The sequence below is a fragment of the Bos indicus genome, chromosome 2, assembly GCF_029378745.1.
Source record: "Bos indicus isolate NIAB-ARS_2022 breed Sahiwal x Tharparkar chromosome 2, NIAB-ARS_B.indTharparkar_mat_pri_1.0, whole genome shotgun sequence".
In the NCBI taxonomy this organism is placed as follows: Eukaryota; Metazoa; Chordata; class Mammalia; order Artiodactyla; family Bovidae; genus Bos; species Bos indicus.
Window position 1 is genome coordinate 107,358,920 of NC_091761.1, and position 17,818 is coordinate 107,376,737.

The following is a 17,818-nucleotide window of genomic DNA, read 5'->3' on the forward strand; positions in this document are numbered from 1 at the left end:
GGGCCTTTACGGAGCCATGTCAACTCCTGGGCTCTGCGACTTTGCAGACCTTATCAGGTCCTTGACCCCAGACTATTCCACTAGCTGTCTCAGTCTCCCTGCCCACCCCACTTTCTTCCAGACATCCCTATGGCACTGTTTCTCCTCTGTCTCTCCTCCAGGTGGGTCAACATCTCCTTTCAGCAGTCCTATCACCTCTGACGAGGAGTATCTGAGCCCCCCAGAGGAGTTCCCGGAACCCGGGGAGACCTGGCCCCGAGCCCCCACCATGAAGCTCAGTCCTGGCCAGAATCGCCGTTCCTCCGACACTGGCTCCAAGGCGCCCCCTACTTTCAAGGTCAGACCCCCTAAGGCCAGCCCCCAGCTTCCTATTCCTTTGTGTGGCCCTTTGTTCTTGGGACCACACCAGGCTCCAGCAAGGCCTGGGGCTTTGTCCCATCAACCCTTCTTACCCAGAGTCGGTCTCCATCAGACTGGTGTGGAAGAGACCTCTGACCCAGGGTCCCCCTCCCCTAGGAGCCAAAGCTGGGCCCTGTCTCACCTGACACCTCGGGGTCCCCTGCAGGTCTCACTTATGGACCAGTCAGTAAGGGAAGGCCAAGACGTCACCATGAGCATCCGTGTGCAGGGCGAACCCAAGCCGGTGGTCTCCTGGTGAGTAGCAGCCCCTGACTACCATCTTCCAGCTTTGCCGGCTCTGGGCTGGGCCCTGTGAAGCCTGGCTTTGGGTGGGGGGTCAGTGAACCCTTTGTGGAATTCAGTCTGTCCGAAGGGGCATCATCCCAGGCACAGTGGGACCCCAGGCTACCATCCCAGGCTACCCGCACCGTGGCCCCACCCCTGCCCTGGTGTTCACACTCATTCAGGGCTTCCCCTCTGCGAAGGGTTTGGGTAACAGATGGTCTCCTGTCTGTCCACTTGGCGTGAATGACCCTGTGTCCTCTCGCTCCTGAAGAAGCTTCCCAACCCTCATCCCAACCTCAGCCCTGTTGTTTGACAACAGGGTGACTTTTTTGAGGCCTGTGCTGTGCCCAGCCCTGCACTGGGCCCACACTTAATTTGTTTCTGAGCTGCCAGTGTCCAGAGTTAAACTTGGGCCTTAGCTGCAGGGCTTCGTCTCAGGTGCCATTTGATGACTCATTTGGCTTAGGTTTCTATTGGTTTGGGTTCTCTTTTTCACTTTTAAATGATTATCTAGTCCCCAGTGTAGTTTTTTAACACTAAATTATTTCCTATTCCTTTTGGGAAGTGAGAAAGCTATCTCTCCATTAACATAAGTTAAAACAAGACAAAAATCTAAGGATTATCAAGAGCTGAATAGCTTGGTGTTACTCTTAACTGCAATTGCCCGGAAAATCCCATGGACAGAGGAGCCTGGCGGGCTACAGTCCACAGGGCCACAAAGAGTTGGATGCCCCTAAACGCACACACACACACACACACACACACACACATATGCAGTTAGGTTCCAAGAAGGGAGTGACCCAGGTGGGCAGAGGGTGTCTGGAAGTTCCTGGGGGGCAGGGGGCAGTGGTGGGATTGCGAGTCAAGGTGAAAAGCAAGCCCTGTAACCCAGGGGTACCCATGCCCAGTGAGACATATCTGGGGAGCGGACGAATGATGTTGGGGTGGGAGGCCTGCTTGGCTTTGCAGCCCCATGCTCGCAGGGCCCGGGGACTGAGTTCTCACCCTTCTGACAGGCTGAGAAACCGTCAGCCTGTGCGCCCAGACCAGCGGCGCTTTGCTGAGGAGGCAGAGGATGGGCTCTGCCGGCTTCGGATCCTGGCTGCCGAGCGGGGCGACGCTGGCTTCTACACCTGCAAGGCGGTTAACGAGTATGGCGCTCGACAGTGTGAGGCGCGCCTGGAGGTCAGAGGTGAGTACCTCACACTCTCTACAAACCCCTCACCCTGGCCCTGGCCTCATCCCTGCCCGGTTGCCAATTTTCACACAAGCTTAGTTAATGGCTTTCCACAACTGAAAGGGCCTTCGAGGTCCCCAGGTTCAGCTGCTCATGCTGTAGTGAGTAAACTGAGACCCAGAGAGGGGAGGCAATTTGCCCTAGGTCACACAGCAAATTATTGAGCGCTCAGCTTACTACACAGTACTGCTTTCCCTACCCTCCATCACGCCTGCTCCGGTGCCAGCTCGAGAGACCCTGCTTCCTGTCGCCGGCGGTCCTCATCTCACACTCTTCTAAGCCTTGGTCACCTTGCCAGGCCCCTTCCTCACACCCACTCCCTGCTCCTCTCTTGCTTCTTCCACCCATCCCATTGCTGTGTGGACGATACCGTGGTTGGGGGTGGCAGTGGGGAGTGTTTGATAGTCGGACCCGTCCGGAGGGGCCCTTGGAGTGACTTGGGCATGGAGCGTTGCAGGGACCCGGGGGTCGCCAGGGTGAGCAGAGCTGGGAAGACACGGAGAGGACTGGGCCCCCGGAGTTGGGGCGTAAGGACAGGTGGCCTCTAGGCCTCAGGACAGCAGGTGGCCCCTTGGGGCTGATGCTTTTCCTCCCCAGGGCAGGCCCTCTGCCTCACCTTCTACTCCCCACCTTCCCTGTGGGCAGTTCAGGGCCAGGAACCCCTCTCCCCAGCTCCACACTCAGCCACCACCCCCTCCTCCTGGCAGAGGCCAGCTCTGAGGAGCCCCCCAGCTCCCTATTGGAGCATGGACCCTGAGAGTCATGGTCACCTCCTCAGTCCCCATGCGCTTAGTGACCATGCCCATGCCTCCTGGTGCCTGGGGCTGCCACCTCTTCCATCTCTGAATTCTTTAGCTCTCCTCCTGCCCACCTCCCCAGCCCAGCCCCCTTCCCTGTCCTGCTCCTTCCCCCACCCGGCCCCCGCCCCCCAGGATCTGGCTCTGCCTTGCTTCTCTGTGTTAACCCACGTCTTGGTGCTTCTCTCTTTGGGATTCCTCCCAGTGTCCCCCAGGCGGTTGGGGTTCTCCTGACGCCTAGGAATGCCTTCTTCTTGGTTGCCCAGGGCCTCTGCCTGCCCAGGAACCCTGGAGACCTGGCCTCTGGCTGACTGCCGCCCCCTCCCCCCAGGGCCAACCTGGGCGGGGAGCCGAAAGTAGCAATGCCGCCCTGGCAGTCTTAAGAGGGGCCCTAGCCAGGTCTGCGTGCGTGTGCGTGCCTGTGCGTGCGTGTGCGTGTGCTGCACTAACCTGCCGCTTGCTGACTGAGGTTTTTGTCTGTACACAGGCGAGTGAGCTCAGGGGGCCGCCTGCGCTCCCCCCCGCTACCCTCCGAGCCGCGCCCCTGTCTCAGGCACCTCTCGGACCTCGCTGTGTTTCACTGCCTCCTGCCCACAGACCCTGCCGGCCCGGACCCTGTCCCAGCCTCCCCTCCCCTCCCCACCCACGCAGCGTCCTGGGACAGCCCATGAGCCCTTATGGACCCCCCTCCCCAAGCGGACACATGGTCGGGCAGGCTGGGAGCTCCCCCACGGACTGGGTGCCAGGAGGGGAGGGCGGCTGTGAGGGGTATCAAGACCACCCCCCAGTCTCTCCCCGAAGGGGAGCACCCAGCGAGTGCATGTGCTGCCTCTGCTATAGGCCCTGTCTGTCTTTCTGTTTGTCTGTCTGTGTGTCTGTGACAGTCAGGGAAGGATGCCCTCCAGCTGGCGTGGGGTCAGGCAAAGGGGGAGAGGACATGGCCTGGCGTCCGTAGGATAGAGGGAACCAGAGGGGCAGGGGGCTGTGGGCAAGGGGCTCAGGGGGCACTGACCATTCCAGAAATGGGTTTCAAATGGCACAATCCTTTCTATTTCACAAGAGACCAAAAGCCAGAGGCCCTTGGCCCTGTGCTGATGAGGAGGCCTGGCTGAAGCCTGGCCGTGGGCGGCAGGCTTAGGGCCCTTCGGGGCTCCCTTGTTCACTATCAGGGCCAGGGATGCTCTATTTGAGAATGAGAGTTAGCCAGGCTTGGCGCAGGAGTAGGGGCCTGCTGTAGTGGGTGTGGACATATTCAGAAATACCTGTTTCTTAGTTCAAATAAAGTCCAGTTTGTACCCAGCTGGTGTGCTGTGTCTTCTTTTTCCGCCGCCGTCTCTGTCCCCATGTGGCCCTCTCGGTTTTCATGCCCTTGATTCCCTCCCGCTTCCCCCGAGTTCCCCCTCTCTGGCCCAGGTGGGATGGCCATGCGGAAGCCAGGCCTGGGAGCCCCTTGCTATCTTGGCCTGCTGGGCGGGCGGGCTTTCCCTGTCTCCAAAGGAACAAAATGCATCTCTCTCTCTGTGTCTGTCTGTCTGTCTCTCTGTGTGTGTGCGTGTGTGTCTCCCTCGGCCCGTGTTTCTCTGCTCCGTGTGTGCCCCCTGTGGCTGCTTCCCCCACCCAGCACACCCTGAAAGCCGGTCCCTGGCCGTGCTGGCCCCTCTGCAGGACGTGGACGTGGGGGCCGGGGAGATGGCGCTGTTTGAGTGCCTGGTGGCGGGTCCCACCGACGTGGAGGTAGACTGGCTGTGCCGAGGCCGCCTGCTGCAGCCTGCACTACTCAAATGCAAGATGCATTTCGATGGCCGCAAATGCAAGCTGCTGCTCACCTCTGTGCATGAGGACGACAGCGGCGTCTACACCTGCAAGCTCAGCACGGCCAAAGGTAACTGCCCACTTGGGCCCTAGGGCTGCTGCCGGCTCCCAAGAGCTGGAGGGAGGGGAGTGGAAGTGTAGGAGCCCCGATGGTGCTGGTGCTGAATAAGACGACCAGAAAACGGGCCTCCATCTCTGGGGAGAAGAGCAGTGGGGTGAGAGAGTGCAGTACACCTGCCTCCTTCAAGGCAGCACCGGCAGTCACACCTGGCACAAAGCAGGTGTTTGACACGGTGTCAGTGTTCACTGTCGTTCCTGTTGGGGAGCCCACTGCCAGCGTGTAGCAACCACACCTGGACTGGGGTTCCAGTTCTTGCCTGGCCATATGGCAGCTGCGTAACTGGACAAGTCACTTCATTTCTCAGAGTTTTAGGCCATTCGCCTGTAAACAGGGATTGTGGTAATGCCTGCCTCGTAGCAGGAGCGATAGGGCTAATGAGATAATGTATGGATGGACAAAGCTAAGCACCTGGCGAAGATGGCGCCTAATGAATGTCTGCTGTTATTAATGACATCTCTGGCCTGGTCCCCGTCCTTGTGTGAGGAGCTGAGATAATGCCTCATCTGGTTGTGCTGATGTGCACCTAAAGGGGACACTGAGGCCTTTGTAAGCAGGAAGGGATCAGGTCAGCGTCAGGGGCTGCTGTTTCCCCAGAAGATTCTGCGTGCAGTGGTAGTGTGGGGCACAGGGGCATGTGCTCTGGGTCTGGGACGGGGGCGAGGGAGTGTGGGCACGACCTGGCCATAGAGGAGAGTTCCAAGGGTAGGGGGAAGGGGTGTGGAGGACGGAGTGGGCTTGGCTTTAGGCCCTTCTCTTAGAGCTGTGCTGAGGTTCACCCTGGGTGGGCAGGACGAGGTGAGGAGGGCAGAGCCAGGCCATGCCCTGGTCTCCCACGTACCCCCACTGACTGCCCCAGCAGTCTGCTCCCTACTCTCGCTGCCTACCAGCCTCTGGAGAAGGTTCGGCCTCTCGATCTTGCCCGTGGTCTCAGACTGGTGCCCCGGGACCTGGCTGGGCTCTTCACAGGCTCCAATTTTTGCCCAAGCTCCTTTTACCTGCCTAGCACAAGGGCGAGACTGGTGGGTTGGGGCGCCCAGGGCTCCACAGCCTTCCCTGCCTCAGTGCTGACCCCTCCCTGCCAGATGAACTGACCTGCAGTGCCCGGCTGACCGTGCGACCCTCGCTGGCACCCCTGTTCACGCGGCTGCTGGAGGACGTGGAAGTGCTGGAGGGCCGCGCTGCCCGCTTCGACTGCAAGATTAGCGGGAGCCCGCCCCCCTCCGTTACCTGGACTCACTTTGGTATGGCCCTCCACCCCGCAGATGTCGGGAGGGGGACCTCCGAGGGGTCAGAGGGCAGGGCCACTGTCTGAGGCTGCCGCCTGACCCCCATCCCTCGCAGGCCACCCCGTGGAGGAGAGCGAGAACGTGCGGCTGCGGCAGGACGGGGGCCTGCATTCGCTGCACATCGCACACGTGGGCAGTGAGGATGAGGGGCTCTACGCGGTCAGTGCTGCCAACACCCACGGCCAGGCCCACTGCTCAGCCCAGCTCTACGTGGAGGAGCCTCGGACGGCCGCCACCGGCCCTAGGTACCACCCCGGGACCCCCCCTGCCCCCGTGCAGCCAGGGCTGCCTCCGGGGGCCCCAGCCCTGTGGTAGGAGGTGCGACTCCAGGCCCCTGGGCCACTGTGTGGTTCTTACAGCTCCAAGCTGGAGAAGATGCCCTCCATCCCCGAGGAGCCCGAGCAGGGTGAGCTGGAGCGGCTGTCCATGCCCGACTTCCTGCGGCCGCTGCAGGATCTGGACGTGGGACTGGCCAAGGAGGCCATGCTGGAGTGCCAGGTGACCGGCCTGCCCTACCCCACCATCAGCTGGTTCCACAACGGCCACCGCATCCAGAGCAGCGACGACCGACGCATGACGCAGTGTACGTGTCCGGGAAGGGACGCTGGGGCTGTCCCCTCCAGCACCCTCTTTGCTTGCAAGAGCCCATCCCCTCTGCCCACCCTTGGGCCTGCCTTCTCTCACCTGATCAGGGATGGGGTGCCTGGGAGCCCACAGAGGCTATGGGGTCACAGCCTCCTGCCTTGAGCCCACCCGGCCCCCATCTGCTGGGTCACCACTCTCGGCCTCAGAGGCCTGTTAGCACTTACTGGCCCAGCAGTCCAGCCTGCTACTGACTGTGGCAAGTTACAGAACTCTCCAAGCCTCAGTTTCCTCATCTGTGGTAGGCTTGTTGTGGGAATTGAATCAGTTAATACACAGAGAGCACGTAGGGCGAATAGCAAGGGGCCACTGAGTGTTAAATGTCACTGTTACGGCTGCTGTTGTTACCATTACCATCATCCTTGTCGATAAAGTGATGCTTCTCACACCCTCCTGGAGAAATTCCAGTGAAAATCCTGACGTGGATAGCATCTGCATCAAAAGGATGCTTGGTCCAGGGTTGTTCAATAACAAATAAAGAAGAAAGAACAGCAGGAAAATTACAGAGGGACACATTTGGGTTGGTGTCCTCCTCCTCCTCCTACTAAGTCGCTTCAGTCGTGTCCGACTCTGTGCGACCCCATAGACAGCAGCCCACTAGGCTCCCCCGTCCCTGGGATTCTCCAGGCAAGAACACTGGAGTGGGTTGCCATTTCCTTCTCCAATGCATGAAAGCGAAAAGTGAAAGTGAAGTCGCTTAGTCGTGTCCGACTCTTAGTGACCCCATGGACCGCAGCCTACCAGGGTCCTCCACCATGGGATTCTCCAGGCAAGAGTACTGGAGTGGGGTGCCATCGCCTTCTCCAGGTGTCCTCCTAGCCTGGGGTATTTTCTCAAGGAGTATCTCAGTTCCATCCTTGAAGGAATCTGAGCCTCGTGTGAGAAGGTCTAGCTACGCCCTCTCAGACAGTGCCACCCCGCAACCCGTGATGGGTTCCTCTAACTGCTGCTGCAATGTGACAAAACTCACCTTTGGTAGGCACTTCTTGAGTGCCAGGCCCTGATGCTAAAGGCCTGACATGAGAATCCCACGTTCCTCACCACAGAACTGTAAGGCAAGTATTATGGTCCCTGTTTACAGACGGGAAAACTGAGGCTTGCAGAGGAACAGAGATTTACCTAAAGGTAGACAAATACCATCCGACTGCCTAACCAGGACATCTCCTGTCACCCGTGCTCCACTCACCCCTCCCATCCCCAGTGTCACCACCTTGGCTCTGACTCTCCCCTCAATCCCCATCCACCACTGTCTTTGCTCAGCCCACAGGCTTCCCATCTCCCAATCTGCTCTGAGGCCCAGGCTGAGCGTCTGTCTCAGGATCTGAGCCGGCGCCTCTGTTTCTGTCTGTATCTGGGGTCAGCAGTGGTGTTGGGCTTCTCTTCCTTTATAAATAGTGTCAGCAGAGATAAATGAATGGGTGGCTGTTCTGGGCAGAGATAACCTCTAAGAGCGGGGAGGGGTGTTTGGGGACGGCCCTGACGTCGAGGAGGAAGGACAGTGCACATCTCTTCCCCTTCATGTCCCTCTGGGGGATGGCCTCCTCACCATCATTCAGGAGGCACAGTGTAGGGAGAGAGCTTGGGAATCCAAGGGAACCAAGTTCGAGCCATGGCTTCATTGTCTATTAGTGGTGTGACCTTGGGACAAGTCTGTTAGTGTCTCTGACCTCATTGGTAACATGAGGACACTCTTGCAGGGTTGTTGAAAGGATATGGAGAAAGACATGCACGTCAAATATCTGGCATGGACTGGGCACAGTGCAAACAAATGTTATTGTAATTTATAATCTAATGTACTTGGCACTTACTGCATACAAGGCATTCAGTACTAAGCCTGGTGGGACAAATCAGCTCTGTCTTCAAGGAGCTTACGGGAGGCGGGGTGCATGCAAGAAGAGGAAGGACCACCCGAAGCAGTGTGGGCCGGGTGCTGGGGGTCCTGGGGAGGTAGTCAGAGATGGAGGGGCAGAGGGGACCAGGGGCATGGAGAGGAGTGCCCAGGGCTGGCACTCACTAAACTATATCTTGAAGGAGAAGGAGGCTTCAGGTAAGAGAACAGTCCAGAAGAGAGGAATTTTGTGAGCAGAGACCTGGAGATGGGACTCATGTGGCTTGTTTAGGGACCTGATGGTGGGTCAGAGTCAGGACATGGAAGAATAGCAGGAGACAGGGGTGGATGAGTTTGGACTGAGGGCTTTTGGAGGCCACCTGTTTGGCAGTAGGTGCCATGAAGGTCCTCACGTGGAGAGATCACATGTGATCACATGAGGCTGGTGGGGTGTGGCTCACGCAAGTGGAGGCTTTGATGGGCTCTGAGCTGGAGATGGGATGGGCAGTGGCTCTGAGGATGGAAAAGAGGGAACTGTCTGGGGTAGGAACCTGCAGAGGGTGAAGTGTAGTGGAGGACGATGAGGAGGTCTGGACCTGAGTGCTGGAGCACCAGGCAGGAGGGGCGGGGCTGCAGGTGTGGACGGGCAGCCTGGACCTAGAGTGTGGCTCCCTTCTGTGTCTGCCCTGCCCTTCTCTCCCACCTATAGCGGATTGTGGGGGGGTTGGGGGTGAAGGACCAGGCCTGGATGGCATGGGCCCACCCTCCGGAGTATCTTTCCAGCTCAGGCCCAGTGTCATGTCCCTCCCCGCCCCCAGACAGGGATGTCCATCGCTTGGTGTTCCCTGCCGTGGGACCTCAGCATGCTGGTGTCTACAAGAGCGTCATTGCTAACAAGCTGGGCAAAGCCGCCTGCTATGCTCATCTCTACGTCACAGGTGAGGCAGGTACCCTCCGGTCAGCTGGGTACATAGCCTAGCCTCTGGCCCACCTGGGGACCTGGGTGAGGGCAGGGCCTCTGCACCAGCTCTCTTTCCCCTCCATTCTCTGGGGAGCCACCTGGCCTTGCCTGTGCCCATGGGGCTTTACCTCCAGCCTGTGCCCCAAGGCTTGGCGATCCCGTGGGGTGCTGGGGCCCTAAAGGACCCCCATGGACGGTGGACCTCTGGCTTTCAGATGTGGTTCCAGGCCCCCCAGACGGCGCCCCTCAGGTAGTGGCTGTGACCGGGAGGATGATCACGCTTGCATGGAACCCCCCGAGGAGTCTGGACATGGCTATCGGTGGGTCCCGGCCACATGGGGGCATGGGTGGGGGGGGGCATGGACAAGACAAGCTCAGGCAGGGCACCGGGGCGGGGGCCAGGAGAGGAAGGCAAGGCCAATGGGGATATACAGGTCAGAGTGGGAGTGGATGGAGCGTTGAAAATAGGACAGAAGTGGCTTTGCGGGCCCCCTCCCCACGGTTGACAGAGCCCTGGTGCTGGGTCAGGGGAGGAGGCAAAGCAGGGGCTGCCGTGTTGCCTTCCCTTCTCAGAGGGACCGGGTGCCTGGGTGGTGGTTCTTCCCCGTGCACAGCATTCTCCTGCTCTGTGCCTCAGTCTGTCTACCTCAGGTGGTAGCAAGGAATTAGAGCTAAGTTAAGCTCCCTCCCCGCCTGTAACTGGACCGCATGCCTGACACCTCATGGGCCCTGAGCCTTCCCCCGCCTGTGGCTGGGCAGGAGCAGGTGGGGAAATGGGCAGAAGTGACAGGAGAAACTGAGGCAGGTCCTCAGACCAGACTGATGATGAGACCCTGGGTCCCGAACCAGCAGAACGGGGGCGGGGAGCACCCCAACCAGGCCCGCCTCTAGCAGCTGCCTCCCCGCTAGACCCAGACGCCCTGACCTACACCGTGCAGCACCAGGTGCTGGGCTCAGACCAGTGGACGGCGCTGGTCACGGGCCTGCGGCAGCCCGGGTGGGCAGCCACCGGATTGCGAAAGGGGGTCCAGCACGTCTTCCGGGTTCTCAGCACCACCATCAAGAGCAGCAGCAAGCCCTCGCCCCCGTCCGAGCCCACGCAGCTGCTGGAGCGTGGTGAGCCTGGTGTTCCTGGAGGGGGGCGGGCAAGAGCCATCAGGCCAGGGGACAGGGTGTCCGTGGAGGAGGCTCCAGGGCTGATGTGGATGCAATAACTGGCAGGATTGGCATGGCTACACACGACCCCTACCTGTCAAGAGTGCTTCCTTCTCACTCCTGAAAGCTGCACGCACCAAAGTTGAGGCTGAGGCTCTGGGTCAGAGGAGGTGGGGGTCCAATCTCAGCTCTGCCGCTCCTGGCTGAGTTCCCTAGACGAGTTGCTAAACCTCTCTGAGCCTTGGCTTCCTCGTCTATAAAAAAAAAATGGAGCTCACGCGGTGATGGGGGGTGGATTCCGAGAGCAGTGGGTGCTGAGGCCCAGCACTGAGCCAGCCCTCCCGTTCGCAGGCCCGCCCCTGGAGGAGGCGCCCGCTGTGCTGGACAAGCCAGACGTCGTGTATGTGGTGGAGGGCCAGCCCACCAGTGTCACCGTCACCTTCAACCACGTGGAGGCCCAGGTTGTCTGGAGGAGGTGAGCCCGCCTTGCCGACCCTACTCCTCACATGAGGTGCCTGGCTTCAGCTGGCCAGGCTGACCTCCCTGAGGCTGAATCCTGGGTGACTGCCCTGTTCTGTGTCCCTCAGCTGCCGAGGAGCCCTCCTAGAGGCCCGGCCAGGTGTGTTTGAGCTGAGCCAGCCGGATGACGACCAGTACTCTCTTAGGATCTGCCGGGTGAGCCGCCGGGACCTGGGAGCCCTCACTTGCACTGCCCGCAACCGCCACGGCACACAGGCCTGCTCAGTCACCCTGGAGCTGGCAGGTGGGTGACCGCGGCCTCTTTACCTCTCCCTGCTCTGAGGCCCACAGCCCTCTCCTCACCCCCCAGATGTACACACCCACCTGACAATCCCAGGTGCCTCTGCTTAGGCTTGTCCATCTAATGGCTATAATAACTGCAGCAGTAGTAACAATAACAGTACTAGTACTAATAAGATATTTATTGAGAACCTGTATGTGCTAGGCTTGGTGCTGAGTACCTTACATTTATTATTTGTTTCATATTTAGATCAACCCTGTTAGATGGAATCAGCTATTACCTGCATTTTACAGATGGGGAAACTGAGGCCCAGAGAATGTGCTAAGTAACAGGCCTAGAGTCACACAATGTAATAAATCAGGAGCTGAGATTCAAGGCTGGATGCCCTACTCCAAAGCCAGACAGTGTTCCTAGCTCCTGTGTTAAATATAGCAGGAAATAGTACTTCCAGAATAACAAACTGGGGTGGGGCTGGGGGCAGGGTGGAGCAGTGCAGGGGGATGAAGGTGGAGAAAAAGGCCCAAGTGAGAGCATCTTATCACCAGACTCCCAGCTCTGGGATCCTGGCTGCTGCCCTTTTGCACAAGCCTGTGTGACAGGCTCTGTGTCACAGAGCCTCCCAACCTTTGCAGTGAGGTTTCTCCTTTCAAGATGCAGTCTCTCAGACCGTAGCCTGCATTAAGTAGTAATTGTCTTGTTTTCCAGTTTGTTAATTAACTCTAGACACATGTACCTGCCACTCAGAACTTTGGATCAGCGTGAGCTAAGCAGTTACCTGCTGAGTAGATAAGATTCCAAGCAAATGCAAAGAAAGTTACATTTTAGTTAGCACAGGCCACCCTATCACGGGATAAATGTACATCTTCTGGTGCTTTAAAAAATTGTTGAAGTCAACTTGAAACTTTCTGATCCTTTTGACCTTAGTAGACTGACCCCTGCCACCACCTCCACCCCATACCCAGCAGACTAGGGACCAGATTCCTAGAGGGTAGGATGGGCAGCTTTAAAGTGGGAGAGAGGTGGCCGTAGGGTATGTGAGGAGGAGATATGGGGGCCCTACTGGCCCTGCTGTGGATGGTGGCTGGGGTGGAGCCACTGATGGTCTGGGTTGCTGGTTTCCCTTTTCTGTGTCTTCCCCTCTGCCTCGCATCCTCCCACCCTACCCCACCCCACCCCCCGCCTGCACTTCCCACTCAGCCACCCCTTTGCTTCTTGGTTGTGATTTTTTCGGTTTTTTGGGGGGATTTTTTGGTCATACTGCTTGGCTTGTGGGATCTCAGTTTCCCAACCAGGGATCAAACCTGGGCCCCTGGAAGCAGAGTCCTGACCCCTAGACCACCAGGGAAGTCCCAACCACTGGCTCCTTATTAGTAGCACCTGTAGGATTCATCTTTCTTTCCAGGTGTAGGAAGAGCCCTGGGGTTTGGGGAGGCCCTGGATACTGAGAGAGCAGCAGCCAGCCTGATGGGACAGTGACTGAGGGAGACGGAGTCCCATCTGGCCAGGGCTAGAGCGGGCCTGGGCTTGGATCCACACCCCTTCCTGTTGTGCCCACCCCCGTCCCCCAGGCAGGTGGAATGGTCCCTTCCCTCCACACCCGGGCCATGGATGCATTTTCCCCAGGATGCTGTCCCTTTTGTTCTGTGCAGAAGTCGAGCTATGTGCCTGCGGCTGGGTGGTGCTCCCTGCCCAGCACTCCTGCTTTCCCCCCTACTCCCCTTAAAGCCCAGATCCTCAAACACTCAGAAAGGAGGGGGAGGGCACCAGAAGTTTCTCCAAAAAACACAAGCACATTGGAATATGTATTGAATTCCGTCATGAGAATTAAGAACTGCTTTACCAGGAAATAACATGATATGTGTGGAGAATAAAATCAGTCACATGGGGGAGAACTAAACTGAGAATCGGTGACTATTCATCTTGCCATCTTCCAGATGGTAGAAGGCCCCTTAAATATTTAAATAAGATTCAGAGAGAAAACCTCAAGATGGAGGCAGTGCCATCCGTGAACTCCACGCGGGGTCACAAACTGAGCCGCCCACCGGGCCCTGGATGGGTACAGTCAGAAGCCCGCAGTAGGACTGTGCTGGGGGCCACCACCCACAGGGGGCAGTGTCGGGCCGCTCCGCGACAGCCCATTAATGCAGTGAGGGAAGCAGCAGCTCAGGACAGCCAGTCCTGTTTTTCCAATAGAGGCAGGAAATCCAGATTTCTTTTGTGTGTGAAAATCTCCTAATTTCAAAGCTGGCCAATGAATCCTGAGAGCCCAACAAAGCAAGCCTGCACCCCCTGGCTGAGGTTTTCCGAGATTTGCAGAACATCACGTTTAGATTTACAGGGAAAGTGCTTGGTTCAGGCCAGGAATTCATGTTCTTTGGCCAAGTTTGAGAGCCCCAGGGTGGGGTGTTGGGACTCTGAGGGGTGCGGGAGGCGGGGCAGGGTCTGATGTTCTGCCTGAGCTGGTTGCTGAGGGAGGGCTCAGCGAGGGGCTGAGGAGGGAGGCCCTTGTGACCCCAGCGTTCTGTTTCCCCACCACCACCCTTGTTTCAGAGGCCCCTCGGTTTGAGTCCATCATGGAGGATGTGGAGGTAGGGGCTGGAGAGACTGCTCGCTTCGCCGTGGTGGTGGACGGGAAGCCCTTGCCGGACATCATGTGGTACAAGGTCAGAGGCTGGCTGCAGCCTCCTTCCAAGTGTGGGTGGTGGGGGGCGAATGGAGGGGTGAATTCCCGGGGGCTTGGAACGGGTCAGGGAAGCCTGGAGAGAGAGGAGGAGGAAGTGGGACCCAGAGGTGTTGGTGACGCTGGGAAACAAGGGTGGCGCCAGGCCCCTAGGGGAGCTAGCGCTAGACCCTGAGGGCAGGGTGAGACTGGGTCTCTGGTGTGGAGGTAGAACTGGGTCCCAGGCAGACAGGAAGCTGGGCCCGGGCTGGGGTGACGGCCACCTCTACAGGATGAGGCGCTGCTGACCGAGAGCAACCATGTGAGCTTCGTGTACGAGGAGAACGAGTGCTCCCTGGTGGTGCTCAGCGCGGGGGCCCAGGATGGAGGGGTCTACACCTGCACGGCCCGTAACCTGGCTGGCGAAGTCTCCTGCAAAGCAGAGCTGGCTGTGCACTCAGGTGCGTTGGAACTCAAGGGGAGCAAGGCAGAGTGCTCACCCAGGGATCCAATGATGTGGGCCCGCGCCTCCCCCCGAACGGGAATCACTCGCCCGCCCTTCACTCCAGACCACGCCCTCCTCCAGCCCCAGCTCCAACATTCGTGCTTCTCTTCTGTGTCTTCCGGCTGCCCGGCCTGGCCGAGTCTCTGCCCTGTCCCTCATCTTGTCCTCCCCACCTAACGCCAGGCATCTCTTCCTCAGCTCAGACAGCTATGGAGGTGGAAGGGATCGGGGAAGACGAGGAGCAGCGAGGAAGGAGGCTCAGCGACTTCTATGATATTCAGCAGGAGATCGGCAGGTGTGGGGCTCAGAGTGGGTGCGGTGTCTGGGGCCGATAGAGGCTGGGCCTGAGGCTCAGCAACAGCTGAGCCTTGTCCTCTCCTTGCATCCTCACCCAGGGGTGCCTTCTCCTACCTGCGCCGTGTAGTGGAGAGGAGCTCCGGACTGGAGTTTGCAGCCAAGTTCATCCCCAGCCAGGCAAAGCCAAAGGCATCGGCGTGGCGGGAGGCACGGCTGCTGGCCCGGCTCCAGCATGACTGCATCCTCTACTTCCATGAGGCCTTCGAGAGGCGCCGGGGACTGGTCATCGTCACCGAGCTGTATCCTGGGATAGGCTGGGCGGGTGGGGGACACGTGGCCTGAATGGTCCTTGGAATAGCCAATTAGCAACATGTTTTACACTTTACAAAGTGGTCCCGTCGACAACTGGGATTTCTCGAGGCACCTTTTTAAAATTTTTATTCATTTTTGGCTGCAGTGGGTTATTTTGTTGCTGCGTGCAGGCTTTCTCCAGTTGCAGCGAGCAGGGGCTACTTCAATGCACAGGCTTCTCATTGCAGTGGCTTCTCTGGTTGCGGAGCACAGGCTCTAGAGAGCATGGGTTCCAGGAGTTGTGGCACACAGACCTAGTTGCTCTGAGGCATGTGAGATCTTCTTGGAATAGGGATCAAACCTGTGTCCCCTGCACTGGCAGGTGGATTCTTAACCACTGGACCACCAGGGAAGTCCAAGACATCTTATAAACACTTCACAGAATGGAGTCTGGAGATGTGTGTGAAGACCAACATTTTTTAGCTTAAATTTACAAAGTACCTGATGTATGGCTGGCAGTGTTCTAGGAGCTTTACCAACATCTGTTTCATTATCATGTATACTTATCTCTTGGAATTTTATTATCCCCATTTTATAGATGATGAAACTAAGGTGTAACGAGATAAAGTAATTCACCCAAGATCACACAGTCGGCAAGAGGCACATGATTTTTACCATGGAATGCAGTACAGTATATCCAAACATTTGCAGCGACCCCCATTTCAGATGCACATTAATACTAGGCTTTATTTGGGAGGCTCTTCTCATACAAAATGGATTTTATTCTTTCATAAGAGCTGTAAAGTCACACTGAGGTAAGGATGCTGGGCAGCTGGCTTGTCACTGCCACGAGTAAGGTGACCATGTCTTACACGCTAGCCTCCCAGTCTGCACTGTTAGAACCCAGACCTCAGCAAAATGACAAATTTTTATGTGTCATGGGCCTTCTGGGTCATTCTCAAATACAGTCAAGAGGTTCCATCCACAGTCAACAAAATGCTGCTCTAACTTGAACCTTACAGACACTTCACAGGGTAGGTGAGAAGAACATTATCCCTATTTGACACCGGCAGGAACCTAGGCTCAGAGAGGTTAGGTGACTTGCCTGAGATCCCACAGCAAGTGAGAGTTCAAGCAGGGTTGTCCCATCTACGCACCCGGATGACAGGGGAAGGGGAAGATGCAGTTGATAACTGGTAGCAGATGTGCTTTTGGGGGAAAGAGAACCCTGTGCTGAGCTGGGACCCAACTGGAGCTCTGGGAGTGGGCCCAGCTGTTGGCACTGGTCACTGTTTCCTTGATCCAGGACATAGCTGCACAGAAGAGCTTCTGGAGCGAATGGCCAGGAAACCCACCGTGTGTGAGTCTGAGGTGAGGGCAGTGGGTGGGAGGGGCCAGGCTGGGCACCAGCGTTCACCCACCTGATCTCTGAGACCCGAGGGGTGCATCCCAGGTGTGCCATCTGTGGCCACAAACAGGCCAAGGTGGTGTGGATAGCACTGTTAGGCAGGCAGCAGACCCCCACACTGGGACTTGCACTGTCTTCTATAAATCTCAGCACCTACCCTGGCCTCCAGCTCTGTTGCTTCTCAGTCTTCCTCACATAAAGATCACTCAGACGTTACCCCAGAAGGAGCCCCATCCGGACTCTGTTCAGTTTCAGTGCTATCCTGCCGTATAGGGCTGTACAAATTGTGCACTGCACAATTCTACTTATTATCATGTAAATGGTGTCCTCCTCTAATTGTGCTGTGCTCAGCCTGTGCAGCTGTACATGGAAACCCTGAACCTCAGTAACCCCAAACCTATGTATCGGCCCCCTCCTGAAGGCCACTTCCCAGGCATAGCCTGGCTTCTTGCCACAACCCTGGTGGTGATCAAACATAATACTCCCTGGACTCTGGGCCTCCTGTCTCCACAGATCCGGGCCTACATGCGGCAGGTACTAGAAGGAATATGCTACTTGCACGAGAACCACGTGCTGCACCTGGATGTCAAGGTGCGATGCAGGTGGGGGTGGGAGCAGGCAGCACCTGTGGGAGCCAGGCCTCTGGGTTGTCCTCCCCTCGGCCCTCAGCTCTCATGTCTCGCCTTGTGTCCCACAGCCCGAGAACCTGCTGGTGTGGGATGGTGTTGAGGGCGAGGAGCAGGTGAGGATCTGTGACTTTGGGAACGCTCAAGAGCTGACACCGGGAGAGCCCCAGTATTGCCAATACGGCACACCTGAGTTCGTGGCGCCCGAGATTGTCAACCAGACCCCTGTGTCTGGAGTCACTGACATCTGGTAACATTGGCATGCTGGGCTTCTGGGGTGGGCCGGGGCAGCTTCCCCCCATGCCATGCTGAAGACTCACTCAGGGGCAGAGAGGAGCTTTACTAAGCCCGGATGCCTGCCTTCTCTGACAGTCAGCTGCTGACCTTGCTCACAGGGGTCTCCTGCCCTTGTTACCACCTCCCTTTCCTCCCTCAAGGCCAACCCAGCCACTCAAGGCCTCAGCCCTATAGTCCTGGGTGCCACACCTCCCCACCTACAGCCACCTTGCCTCACCCCCCAAGTGAAGCAGGCATAGTCTCTTGGTCCGCAGATTCCTCCAGACTTCCTAGGCCAGCCTTGCCATGATCCTTGAGTCCTCCAGGCACGTTGTGACCTCTGGATTCAGGGTCTTCCCCAAAGGAGGCTCCCCGTGCCTGTTTGTCCATGGCAGTGTTCACAGGGAGGACCCTTCCTCAGTAGATCAGCAGTAGCCAGAGGATTGCTCACTTCTGGTGGAGCGGGGCTTCCC

General features: G+C 57.8%; 1 protein-coding gene across 10 annotated transcripts in view; it reads left to right on the forward strand.

The window, feature by feature from the left end:
• SPEG (striated muscle enriched protein kinase) overlaps positions 1 to 17,818 on the forward strand; it is a 58,752-nt gene that overhangs the window by 27,152 nt on the left and 13,782 nt on the right. For 7 of the 10 annotated variants that reach the window (XM_070772820.1, XM_070772803.1, XM_019977381.2 and 4 more), the window contains 19 exons: positions 162 to 337; positions 566 to 654; positions 1,701 to 1,876; positions 4,340 to 4,600; positions 5,734 to 5,892; positions 5,993 to 6,182; positions 6,297 to 6,520; positions 9,226 to 9,345; positions 9,584 to 9,688; positions 10,221 to 10,484; positions 10,875 to 10,998; positions 11,111 to 11,286; positions 13,834 to 13,946; positions 14,235 to 14,403; positions 14,646 to 14,742; positions 14,843 to 15,043; positions 16,349 to 16,406; positions 16,957 to 17,034; positions 17,141 to 17,319. In XM_070772820.1, coding sequence (XP_070628921.1) covers positions 162 to 337; positions 566 to 654; positions 1,701 to 1,876; positions 4,340 to 4,600; positions 5,734 to 5,892; positions 5,993 to 6,182; positions 6,297 to 6,520; positions 9,226 to 9,345; positions 9,584 to 9,688; positions 10,221 to 10,484; positions 10,875 to 10,998; positions 11,111 to 11,286; positions 13,834 to 13,946; positions 14,235 to 14,403; positions 14,646 to 14,742; positions 14,843 to 15,043; positions 16,349 to 16,406; positions 16,957 to 17,034; positions 17,141 to 17,319 — 2,959 coding nt within the window. Of the gene's footprint in view, positions 1 to 161; positions 338 to 565; positions 655 to 1,700; positions 1,877 to 3,205; positions 4,018 to 4,339; positions 4,601 to 5,733; positions 5,893 to 5,992; positions 6,183 to 6,296; positions 6,521 to 9,225; positions 9,346 to 9,583; positions 9,689 to 10,220; positions 10,485 to 10,874; positions 10,999 to 11,110; positions 11,287 to 13,833; positions 13,947 to 14,234; positions 14,404 to 14,645; positions 14,743 to 14,842; positions 15,044 to 16,348; positions 16,407 to 16,956; positions 17,035 to 17,140; positions 17,320 to 17,818 lie in introns of those variants that run through there. The other 3 variants (XM_070772806.1, XM_019977374.2, XM_019977400.2) reach the window with 2 other exon arrangements.